The sequence below is a fragment of the Haliotis asinina genome, chromosome 9 (assembly GCF_037392515.1).
Source record: "Haliotis asinina isolate JCU_RB_2024 chromosome 9, JCU_Hal_asi_v2, whole genome shotgun sequence".
Lineage (NCBI taxonomy): Eukaryota > Metazoa > Mollusca > Gastropoda > Lepetellida > Haliotidae > Haliotis > Haliotis asinina.
This window is the reverse complement of record NC_090288.1, coordinates 47,250,320-47,262,914: the sequence shown is the minus strand read 5'-3', so window position 1 is coordinate 47,262,914 and position 12,595 is coordinate 47,250,320. Positions and strand designations below refer to the sequence as shown.

At 41.3% G+C, this 12,595-nt stretch overlaps 1 protein-coding gene across 1 annotated transcript in view; it reads right to left on the bottom strand.

The window, feature by feature from the left end:
- LOC137296123 (prestin-like) overlaps positions 1-12,125 on the bottom strand; it is an 85,113-nt gene extending 72,988 nt beyond the window's left edge. Inside the window, exon 1 of the mRNA XM_067827814.1 lies at positions 11,860-12,125. Coding sequence (XP_067683915.1) covers positions 11,860-11,995 — 136 coding nt within the window. The 5' untranslated portion in view covers positions 11,996-12,125. The remainder of the gene's footprint in view (positions 1-11,859) is intronic.
- Between the last annotated feature and the right edge of the window lie 470 nt (positions 12,126-12,595).

The window sequence follows — 12,595 nt, the reverse complement described above, 5'->3', positions numbered from 1 at the left end:
ATGCTCGTACCTTTCGCGACACCCAGTACCAGTGAAACAAGGAACGAGAGAGTGACCGACCATGGCAGACATGCTAATATTTTTGTGGGCCACCGGGAGTTATCGCTGATTTTCAGACACCCATTCATATATAAATGTCCACCACTACCTTGTCTGCTATGCAAAGACGAACCTGTTTCAGTAGACCACCAAAAACAGAAATATCTGTGACGTTTCTTTCGGCAATATTTCGTCGACATCATGTCAATAGACATCAGAAATTGCCTTTGCGTTTTCCATTAAAGCGAGAAATCACAGCAGATCCTGGTACAACTAGGGACTGCAATCTTGCCATCTGCTATGATCATATTCTCATTGATTTAATAACCTTCTGTGTTTAATTTTTCTGAATACGTATTGGATTATTAGCCCATACCAGGGGCTAGGCGAGAAGGAAAGGGGTCAAGGGCTAGACACTGTCCAGATACACGGACAGGCACCGTGCTTTTATAGGTCACTGTATTGGCCCCTGGCGATGATCAGCAATGGCTCTGTTAAATAATTGAATCAAAGAGTTCATGGCATGAAATCATTTCCCGATTCACCATCGATGTTTAAGAGATAAAAAGCAAATTACTCCACAAAACGTAAAACGTAAGTTCAAAACAGCACAACATCTCACTCACAAGCAGTAAATAAATGCTTTAAAAGTACTATATATCAGCAGAGAGTTCAAAATTGCGTTTCCGTTTTAAGACTCTCCAAAATTCTTAATTGTTTATCTGAAGGAGTTATTTTCAGTGATCTATTCATATATTTTCACCACTAATTTGCGATTTCACCACAGAAGAATATGTTTTATCAGATTACTCTCTGGCATTGCTTTCATCAATATTCCAGCAGAATTATGTCGAAGACATCAGAAATTAATAGCTTCTTGCACCAAAGCTTGGAATCGCAGCAGATCCTGGCTCAGCTAAGAATTACAACTATGCAACTTTCTATGATTATAGTATCATTTATCAGAAAATACTTCTATGTTTAAATACTCTGAATACATATTGGATTATACGCCTGTACTAGAATCTCGTTTGGAAAAAAACGGTGTCATGGGCAAGTTGATATCGTTCAGACATCTATGGTGGCCGTGCTCTTTTGGGTCACTGTCCTGACCCCCAACGACAGTAAACACTGGCTCTGTGTTCAAATACTGTGTTCAACCCGCCAATACGTAAAATCTAACTGCTTTTTACCAAAGTTCAAAGGAGCACCACCTCACCTTCTACACGAACAGTAAATAAAACTATTTTCACATTAACACACATATTAAGTAATCCAATTAAAGCCTGGTCATTACCTACAAGGAAATCCTATCTCGTTACCGAAATAATCCATCCAAAGTTGCAAGCAGATAACACTCTTGTATATGAACTCGTGCGACATACCCACACCTCCTTGGCACCGGCTTCAATCCTCCCTGCCACTGGCACCAGGCTCCGTCAGTGGCCTCCGGGGGTATGGATCTTGTTACGTCCCTCCTTCCTTATCCTAATTGACTTACGGTAAGAAGCTTCGGGATACTCAGCCGAGTAATTACCGTTCGTTTGTGATCCCGAGCTACGATGTTATTGTACACGGCACGTGCATTCGACGCGTTTGACAGACATCTGTCAAAGTGGTATATTGCAATTGACATACGCACCAAAATATTTACGAGCAGCTACAATGAGTTACATGTTTGCAGGTTCGGTTGAATACAAACACTGGAATATATGCTCTGGTACTTTTTAAACAGTCTTACATGTAAGCTGATATTCAAATAAGATTTAAGTGTGGTTTAGATTTGTGTGGTACTATTTATTAACGTCGGAAAAGAAACGTACTTAGTATGATGTTTCAGAACACAGCTGTCTATTTCCGTATTGTGTAATTAGGTCTGAAAGCAAGCAAGAGCATGGGGGAATTTACTGTATAATAATCTAATGCCGTACGTATTTTCGAAGTGTTTCGAGATTTGCTTTGATTACTGGGGAATTCTGGCAATTGGTGAGAGCTAGGAGGGCATTGTGCTATCATCCTACTGATCCACTATTGATTGCCACTATTGACATTTTGTCCTGACGGTCCCAATTGCAGGTGTGTTGCCACGGTCACTGTTGAAATGATGCTGGGATAACTACTGAAGGTGTGTAACGACGATCACTATTTAAGGTTGTCATGACGATTACTACTGAAGATTGTCGTCACTATTGGAGGTTGTCATCAGGATTGCCTTTGGAGGTTGTCATGATGATCACTACTGAAGGTCGTCATGACAATCAGACAGACAGACAGTTTCTTCAGTAAAATAAGTACTACAATCACTACTGAGGGTTGTCATGACGATCACTATTGAAGGATCACTATTGAAGGTTGTCATGACGATCACTGTTGAAGGTTGTCATGACGACCACTGTTGTAGGTTGTCATCACGATCATTACTGAAGGTTGTCATGACAATCACCACTGAAGGTTGTCATGACGATCACTATTACAGATGTGTCAATGTCTCGCTATTGAGGAAGTGCCCTTACGGTCTAAACTGAATGCATGATGACGGTAAAGGTATTTGCATAAAGTCGGTAACCATTTCACCATTAATGCAGTGTTAATTATGGTAGTTTTCATTACGACCATGCCACTATCTATACACTATTCCACTATCTATACACTATTCCACTATCTATACACTATTCCACTATCTATACACTATTCCACTATCTATACACTATTCCAGACGTTTCACACTATTTCACATGCTGTTCGTTACCCACACCGAATTAAAAAGACCAGTTTACAAATATTCTCGAACTGAGATGTGTCAACGCCGCCATTTCCACTCGCATAACGAAGACCACCATTCTATCCGTACCAGGGAGTCACCATTCCACATTTGTCACTGTTTTACCCTTACACTATAACATCCAGACCATCTGTTCGTACCTCAAAGGTAACTGTTTTACCCGTATCATGAAAATCACTGTTCTACACTCTGTCATAAAAGTCACTACTTTCACCCGTATTCACCCGTATCATGAAAATCAGTGTACTTCCCGTCATCCGTATCACGACAATCAGTGTACCACCCGTCATACGAACATCGCCATAACACCCCGTATCTGGAAGGTTACCATTTTACCTATAGCACGAAAATGACAATATCACCCACAATGCGCAGGTTAATCTATATTTAATGAAATTAATTATTTCATTCCATCATATCGCAATTATCAATAAACTCAACTCGACAATCCTTTATAGGTTCTCAATCTAACTTAAGCCTCAAGGTTAACATTTTGACTTCCAAAAGCGATTCTGAAACAAAATAATTCCAACAAGAATGACCCCTTCCCCTGTAATTGACAGCATTCTCTTTAATAAGACGCATATGAAATCCAAATTTTGATATTATTCATTGCAACGGAGATTAGTTAAGACATCACCGGGAGTTGCGAAAGACAAATGAAACTCGTTGTGGGTTTACCTCTAGGAAATAAAATTAAACACCTCCATTGTAAAATTATACGCTCTATTGTTCCATTCTTACTAACATAAATTCAGCTTAAAGAATGTTACTAAGTGTGATGTGTGTAACTTAATTGATACTGATAATCATTACATGTTTATTGTCCAGTCATCCCTTTCGGTTAACGTGTTAACTTGTACACATTCCCTTTTCGAAGGGAATTTATCAAACAGACAAGTAATAAACCGTAGTTCCTATAAATGCAAAATAATAATGACATCAACTTTTGACTTTATCTTAGTCTATCTATTTATCTATTAATTACGACCGTGGTGCCTTGACAACGTAGCATATGCAGGTTCATATATACCCGTCGTGGTCTTTTATTTCTTTGATAATAAAGGTAGAGAGAAATATATTCACTAATATCGCCATGCCACCTGTAAAACGAGGGCCACCAATCCACCCTCATTCCGTAGGTAAACATTTAACCATTATCAAGAAGGTCAAAGTTCTGTCCATATCATGAAGGTATGCACCGTGCCGTCCGATCACGAAGGTCACCAAACCACCTCATCCTGAAGGAAAACATTTTACCAGTCTCATAAAGGTCAGTGTCCCACCCGCATCATGGAAGACACTACACCCTTCCATCACAGGGAGGTCACTGATAAAGACCTTTCAGGAAAGCCGCTTCCAACCCTTATCAGATGACCTACTTGTTCACAAAATCATACTTAGCACACTAAAACAGGTATGGTTAAACCATGCTTAAAACCTCACCTCACCTCACCTAATCTCAAACGCGTCCACAAGATTACACATACTGACCAGTGAAAAAAACCCACAGTAACCCCCCCCCCAAAACAACACACCCACCCCCCACGCACACACCCCCATCCCACTCTTGCTTTTTCGTCAGTTTCTTATTTAAACAAGACATAAACATGAACGCTTACTTTTAATGAGACTTCATTTTTGCGAAACTTGCGTTTCTATTGCTCTTCAGCATACATCAATACAAACTAATTTTTTCCAAGTAAATGTGGATGAATAATGCTGAACTCACATTAAAAAAAATAAAATAATCATTCATATGTATCCCCAATTTTAATAAACATAAAGTAAATCCAATATACTTAAATAGTCACTTCACATCAAACCTAAATAGTCACTTCACATCCAAACTTTAAAGGAACCATGAGATCCGGAGTAGATCTCTGTCGTAAGAGGTGACTAACAGGATCGGGTGGTCAGGTTTGCTGACTTGGTTGACATGTCATCGGTTCCCTGTTGCTTAGATTGATGCTCATGTTGTTGGTCACTTGATTGTCTGGTCCAGACTCGATTGTTTACAGACTGCTGGATAACTGGAATATAGTGCTGAGTGGGGCGTTTAACACCAACCAACCAGCCATCCAAAACTTAAACGTACACGCAGAGGTCATCTATTTCGGTTTCACCGTTAACGCTAGAACGATGTAATAAATCCCCAAAGCCAGCTCGTGAATCTTGATTAAAGGTGTCACAATACAGTCGAGCATACGGACATTGTAGTCGTATTGCTTCCATCATAAGGTCAGTGTAGCTCTGTCCTTTGATTAAATGAAACCAGCAACCCTGACAAATGACCCACCGCCATGATTATCCCCCAGTCGAATTCTTCAGCGCATCCACAGCTCCACGGCGGACATTACCGTCCATCGGGACAATGACCAATCGGACATTTGACCATTCCTCCTTGTCCACACGATGTTGTGGTCGTTAAGAGACCCCGTTGCTTCACATTTACGACAGATAATCGTCAGCCTTCTCGAGTTTGATTATTGAGCCTACACCCATACCGCTCATCTTATATTGTACCGCTACACAGGAAGAATATTGATAAATATAAATGTAGGCCAATTGCCAATACGATTGTTAAATGGGGATACGATTTCACATATTGTTTCGGTGGGGATAGGAAAGTTGATGTTAAGTGCTTCTTTCACAGAATTCTTGCTTCGGAGGCTATATGTTTCTTTTGACCTTATTTTTCCTGGTGACTATAATTTTTCTAACATGATTTATCTTGAATTTTCAGACACTTGTTTTCTTCCAAATATCATAGTTCGGTCAAATCTGTCCCAAGGGCTAGAACAACCTTTCATTGTTTTTGTCTATGTCTGTTAAAGGTCCCAAGTGGTATACAGTTCACGCAAGTTGTGGCATGGTGCTGGGTGTACTCAGATTGATAGCTTATGCGAGTGAGTGAGTGAGTGAGTGAGTGAGAGAGTATGGTTCTAGCAATATTCCAGGAACGACATTGTGGGGACACCAGAAATGGGCTTCACACATTGTACCCATGAGGGGAATCGAACCCGGGTCATCAGCATGACGAGCGGACACTTTAAGTACCAGGCTACTCCATGTCCACCTGATATATATGTACTGACGGTTCAAATAATGAAACTAACATAAGGCATCATATTATTTTTATCAGTCCAGTCTGGCCAAATCTGATTTAACCGGATCTTAATTCTCGCTCTCGCTAAATCTTTGTCTTTGAGCAAAAAGATCTGATATGAATGACGTCGTATTTATCTGTTTCAGATATCGTGACAAACGTTAAACTGTTAACTGTTAACAGAGTATATAATTTATTGTCCAAGGTGATCTGGGGAAGTGCGAGTTCAGGCGAGGTGGTGAGCAGAGCTGGGCGATGACGTCGTGTGTGTGTTTTACGTGTGTGTGTGTGTGTGTGCGCGCGCGCGTTTTGTGTGTGAGTTGTGTGTGTGTATGTGTGTTTGGTGTGGTGTGTAGGGTTTCACGTGGTATGATGTGAGTGGTGGTTTGACACTGGTGTGTGTGTGTGCATGACATAAAGATAAATACTCGAGTGGATCTGTATATTTCATATCTAGCATCTGACAGTATAAAGCAGCAATTGCACGAAGGAATGGGCTTCACACATTGTACTCATGTGGGGAATCGAACCCGGGTCTTCGGCTTGACGAGCGAACACACAACTACGCTACCCCCCCCCCCCCCCCCCCCCCCCTCCTTATAAAAGAACTACCGAAGAAAATAAGCACAAAATACATTCCAACAGCACGGCGTACACCTCCCCGAAACCACATGTAATTGAATTTGACCTTGAATCTATTTCCGTTTTCTTCAAAGTCAAATTTCAACGCCAGCTGATAACAGAATAAAAGTGTTACAAGTAAGCTTAAGACGAAGATACCATATGCTGGTTAACGCCCACTAAAGCCTATCACCCAAAATGGTAACAGTGATAGATTTTTATGAGCTCAGCATTCAGCACCCCGTAAGTTCCTAAAGCATTAAACGCCCAGAACTGTTCTAATCAATCTTTCTATCAACGAAATAGTTCAGCGAACACGTGAAACTTTCAATACAAATACTTTCTGCAATTTCAGAAATGTTCCTAATCTTGTCTCCCAGCGTTTCGTACACTATCAAACAGTCTGCAGTGTTTATTATTACCGTAATTCACTTAACCGGAAAATTGTGTAATGGTTTTCGGTTGAACAATCTCAGTTCAATCACATTCCAAACACAGCATGTAAACCTGGGAAGATCTGGGCTAGAACTGGTCATCAGTTTGTCGGAAGAGGCGACTAACGAGATTAGTTGACACATGTCATAGTATCCCCATTTAGTAAATTGATCTTCATGCAGTTGACCACTGGATTGTCTGCTTAAGACATGATTATTTTCAGACCGCCACCATATAGCTGGAAACAAATTATTGAGTAAACTTTTAATTAATAAACATGTTATCTCTCCGTAACAACGTTTAGTTCTGAGTTCTGTAGGTGAGCCAGTCATTCAAACAAGCCTTTTCGATGCTTCTATCTCGAACGATAACGACAAATTCCGAAAGTAGATCGGAATATTGCTCTGGATGTTCCATATACCCTCTTTCGTTTTTGAGCGACGCGGCATCTACATTGCAAAGGTCCATCAGCTATGGAATTTTGTGTTCTCTGAGGATTTGTACAAATCGAACAATATGTATCGAGGCGGTAACCAAATGAAGCCGACTGTTGACTGGCTGAAGGACAAACATCCTTCTTTCTGATTGGACGGGCAAAGGTCGCTCAGGGTTCAAAAGGTGCAGCCTTTAATGACGAATGACGTCGGATCGCCACCCACGGAAGTATCCACTCCGAGTGAACAATCTGATTTTTCGGTGAAATTGTGTAGTTGAAATAATTATTGGGTCGCCTATCTCGTAGACCGGTAATTTAGAGAACATTAAACACTTAGCGTAGTGAGTTTCCTGAACTGATTACCGTAATCTCTGTTGCAAACGGTCTCGATATGACTTAAGCATTGTGACGTAACTCATTGGCTTATTCGCTGTTTACAGGCCGATTACTCACTGTTGATTGGATGGACAGGTGCTTTGTGTCCTTGACCATGTTATCAACCACAGGTCTGCCCGATTACCCACTGTTCATTGATGGACAGACGCTGTGTGTTCTTCACCATTTTATCAACCACAGATCTGTCTGATTCTGACTCGTGGCTATTTGGTAGTCTAGTGGTTAAAGCGTTTGCCGGTCACGCCGAAGATCTGCGTTCGATTCTTCACGAGGGTACAATGAGTGAAGTCAATTTCGGGCGTCACTGCCGTGATACTGATTAATTACAAACTGCTATCCACTGACACACACACATTCATCGCTTATTGTGTCAGAAAGTAACGTTTATTACCAGGAAGTCAGGAAATGACATCACCCATGTAAATCTATATAGGTTATATTATATTTGGGAGCTTGGCAGAGTGAAGGGACGTTCTGGGTCCTCCATTTCACTAATTTGAAATTTTGTTAAATGGCCATTGAAACTGAAATTATAAACCCCAACCCCCAAGCCACCCCAACCCCAGCAGCGAGTTGTGTCCCTTATAGTTTAAAGGATTTGCTGGTTTTGAATCAATCGTACGAGTAACTACTTTCCTTCTATGACCTGCAACACCCGGCTTGACGGAATGACACGAGTAGTAACGAATGGTTTTGAATTAAAAAAAATAATCAGAGCATGGTGACCCACGTGACTTTCAGCACTTGGATTCGACATAATTTTGATAACCAGTGTCATTTAGCCGTGGGGGTCCCTCGAAAGTACAGGTGACACTAGAGATACGACAGAACTAAAACCAGCAATCATTCCTGTTGAACTGGGCTGTATGTATCTTTAAGATCAAATCCCTGATAGTCCCCTGAACATATCCGAGAACGGATTCTATTGCTGCTAGGAATATACTTCTAATGTCACAAGTGACGCATTCTGTTATGGGGCGACATACGCTTTGGACAATGAAATGTGTTTGTGAGATCATGCTGTAACCCTCGACAGGAGTGGAAATAGTTGTAACAATTCTAAGGTCCATATTTTTTATTTATATGCTTTACCCGTGGAAATCCGAGTGAGAATTGGTGTTCAACGATAATTCTTTTGTTCCAGCAAGTTTAAGGTGAGTGAGTGAGTGACTAGTTTTACGCCGCTTTTAGCAATATTCCAGCCATATCACGACGGGAAGATACCAGAAAATAGGCTTCACACATTACACCCATGTGGGGAATTGAACCCAGGTCTTCGGCGTGACGAGCGGACGCTTTAACCACTGGGTTACCCCTTGCACCGTCCCAGGTGGTTTAAGGAACCATACCAATCTATTTCATTCGAAAAGGAACTCCACTGAGCTCGGAGATTCCTGAACCTGGGGAAATTTAGACTTCCTTCACTAAGACGTTTTACATGGTTAAACGGTAAATGGTGTGGTACGTGGTCTCTGAGGTGCCTAACAGTTACGTGTATAATCCATCACATTATAGGAAGCAAATAGCAAGAGTGGCTGAGTGAGTTTAGTTTTACGCCGCATTCAGCAATATCCCAGCTATATGGCGACGGTCTGTAAAGAATCGAGTCTGGACCAGACAATCCAGTGACCTACACCATGAACATTGATCTGTGCAATTGGGAACCGATGACATGTGTCAACCAGGTCAGCGAGCCTGACCACACGATCCCGTTAGTCGCCTCTTACGACAAGCATAGTCTTTTCTACCCCGGGACCTTCACGGGTAGCAAATAGGAAGACCAGTAGGGGGTGTTTGGGCAAGGAATCGGCGTAAGTGAGTTGGGTTTTACGCCGTTTTAGCAGTAATCTAGAAATATCACTACGTGGACACCAGAAATGGGCTTCACATATTGTACCCGTGGGGGGATCGAACCCGGGTCTTCGACGTGACGAGCGGACGGTTTAACCACTAGGCTACCCGACCACCCCTTTACTCATGGACAGATGTCTTAGTTTCGAAAAGAAAGAAAGAAATGACGTCACACACGGCACCTGTTTGGAATCGAACACCGATCTTAGGAGAACGCTTTAGCCACTAGGCCACTTTACTCATCGACGGATTTCTTAATTTCAAAAACACATTGTGCCACCACTGATTTTCAGTGGGTCAGCCTTATAAATATGCAACTAGAAGTTCACTAGACCGTCACGTCCTCAATACCGGCATTTTGGAGCGTTCCAACGATTGTCTGTTTAGAGGGCTTCCGCTGTAAATGTTTTGAGGGGATTGTCATTCTTTTGCAACGAAGCTGTATATGTTTATACCTGAACCCTACGACCCCCCTCGCAGCTGAAAACTGACTGTAACGATATAAACATCCACGACGTCAACATACAGATGCATTAAGCTGTAGCGACTGAAAGAAATCACTTTTAACACATAAGATTATCTAATCGGAATTGTATGAGCATCGTTTCCCATGGAAACTATCCCGTATACTTTGGTTATATACTCTTTTAAATCAAGAAGTAGAAAATAAAACGATTTTCAATCCTCGGATGACGCTGTCGAACTTGACTGACTTTAAAAACTACAGAGCATCTTATCTGACAGAGCTAAAACTGAAACCGCTGCCTTATTCCATTATCAGAGCTGTGTATGATAGACATGCGCACGACAACACATTCCTCAGTGGTGTAGAGACGTCATGTCATGAACCGATCGAGAATAGCATCAGTTCCACGGAATCCTGAAATCTATACAGACTGAAAGACAACGTCAAACGTCTGGTTGTGTGCAGGGCTGTGTATTGGCATAAAAACTGCATTGCAATATATTGCGATATAGGTACCCGTATTGTGATATTTGCGATATACTGGCACCTGAAGTATTTGACAGTGTTTGGCAGTAATTGTGCATGTCAATCCTGTGTTCTACATTGTAAGTCCCTACAATATAAGCTTTATGGGTCTGACAACAGCTATCTCAAAATTAGATTGCACTGTCATGGATACTATTTTCCTTTTGATACAGTTTATAGTATTACGGTATGCATGTTTGTCATTGAATAACGAAGGAAATACCAGTCCTTGCTGTGTGAATACATTCGGTCTTGATAGTGCGAATCACAATCTGAGGCTGTGGACATAAGTAACCCAAGACACATAAGTCATGAATCGGCATCATCGTCCACGTTGATGTGTCAGCTATTTTTCATACCAGGGAATATGATCTAACTCAACAAAACAGTGCTCATTGTGCAATGTTTTACATACACATAAATCAACTGGATATCTAATCTGATCGTTATTCTAATGATTTCCAAATCGTTGCAGATTGTTGCACTTGATGAAAAAGCCAAATTTATATTTGATGGCAAAATCGATAGAAAGTCTTTCTATAATGGATTATATGTCTTCATGTGCTCTTTTCGCAATTCAAATGAAAAGGCGTTGTATATCAAAGACCAAAAGATTATCATGATACATGTAATGACGTCATCAAGAATGTTCTTCATCATATTAATAAAAAATGACGGACAACCTAGTCAAGACGGAAAGGACGATTAAAGAGCGGAAAATTGACTTTAGGAATTCAACATCAACTTTCGTAACTACATCGTATAAAAACCAATCACACAGGAAAGGAACCAAATAATGAACTTATTTCCACAAAGTACAACATGCTAAACAAGACATATGCGTTTGTATAAACCTGAAATAGAGTCACACTGTTAAATGTTTTGGCGCTAATTCCCTCGCGACTAATGGCAATCTTTTAAAACGAACACTGTCATCATCAAAGTTTGTAACTATACACAATAAAAACAAATACCAAAGGAGCCAAATAATTAACTTGTTTCCACAAATTATCATAAACAGGATATATTTGTTCGTATACACCTGAAATGTCACGCTATTAAATGTTTCGGTGCTAATTCCCTCGCGACTAATGACAATCTTGCAAAGCGAACACCGTCAAAGGAACCAGTGGCCAGATAAACCGAGAACAAATAGATCAATAAATAATACATCGATAAGTACAGCATCACGTATTTACCTTCGGAAGATTCAGTACTCTTGACGTCTGACGGGGTAGCGTCCGCTTTGCTCGACATTGCGCTGCATCTATGAGTCGCTGCCCTTAGCAAGATAGTGTTCGTGTTATCGTCTGCCCCTCTGGCCAAAAGCGCCATAGTTTCGTAGCCCCGGAACCGCGCGAGTCCACAGAAGCGCGCGTCTCATCTGCTCCCTCCCGTAAGCTATACCATATTTCTCTCAACAAGCTGGTGCACCGATCTTTCGGTGAACGAGCTTAGCAATTATGCACAGTCCAAAGTTTATGCGTCAAGCGAGTGGGCGGAGATCTGATATTTAGAAGCTTGCTAAAGTGATCAAGAGACTGAATTTGTGGACGCCTTGTGGCAAATGTTTATCGATGTGTGTTTTATTGTAGTGGACATCTGTTGCCAAATGTAGGGGTGGCACTGCATACTGTTGAACAGTTCTTGAGGGACAAGTGCAATGGACGTATGGCATGTGGTTTCAAAAAGGATTTGGATACGGGTTTACCTTTTTAGCAATATTCCAGCAATATCACGGGCGAGCAACACCAGAAATTGCCATTACACATTGTACCCATGTGGGGAATCGAACCCGTGTCTTCTGCGTGACGAGCGAACGCTTTAACCACTAGGCTATCCCACAGCCCCTTTATTCATGGACGGAGTTCTAAGTTTCGCGACAACCTGGTAGAAAAGGCCTTCACACATGGTACCTATGTTTGGAATCGAACT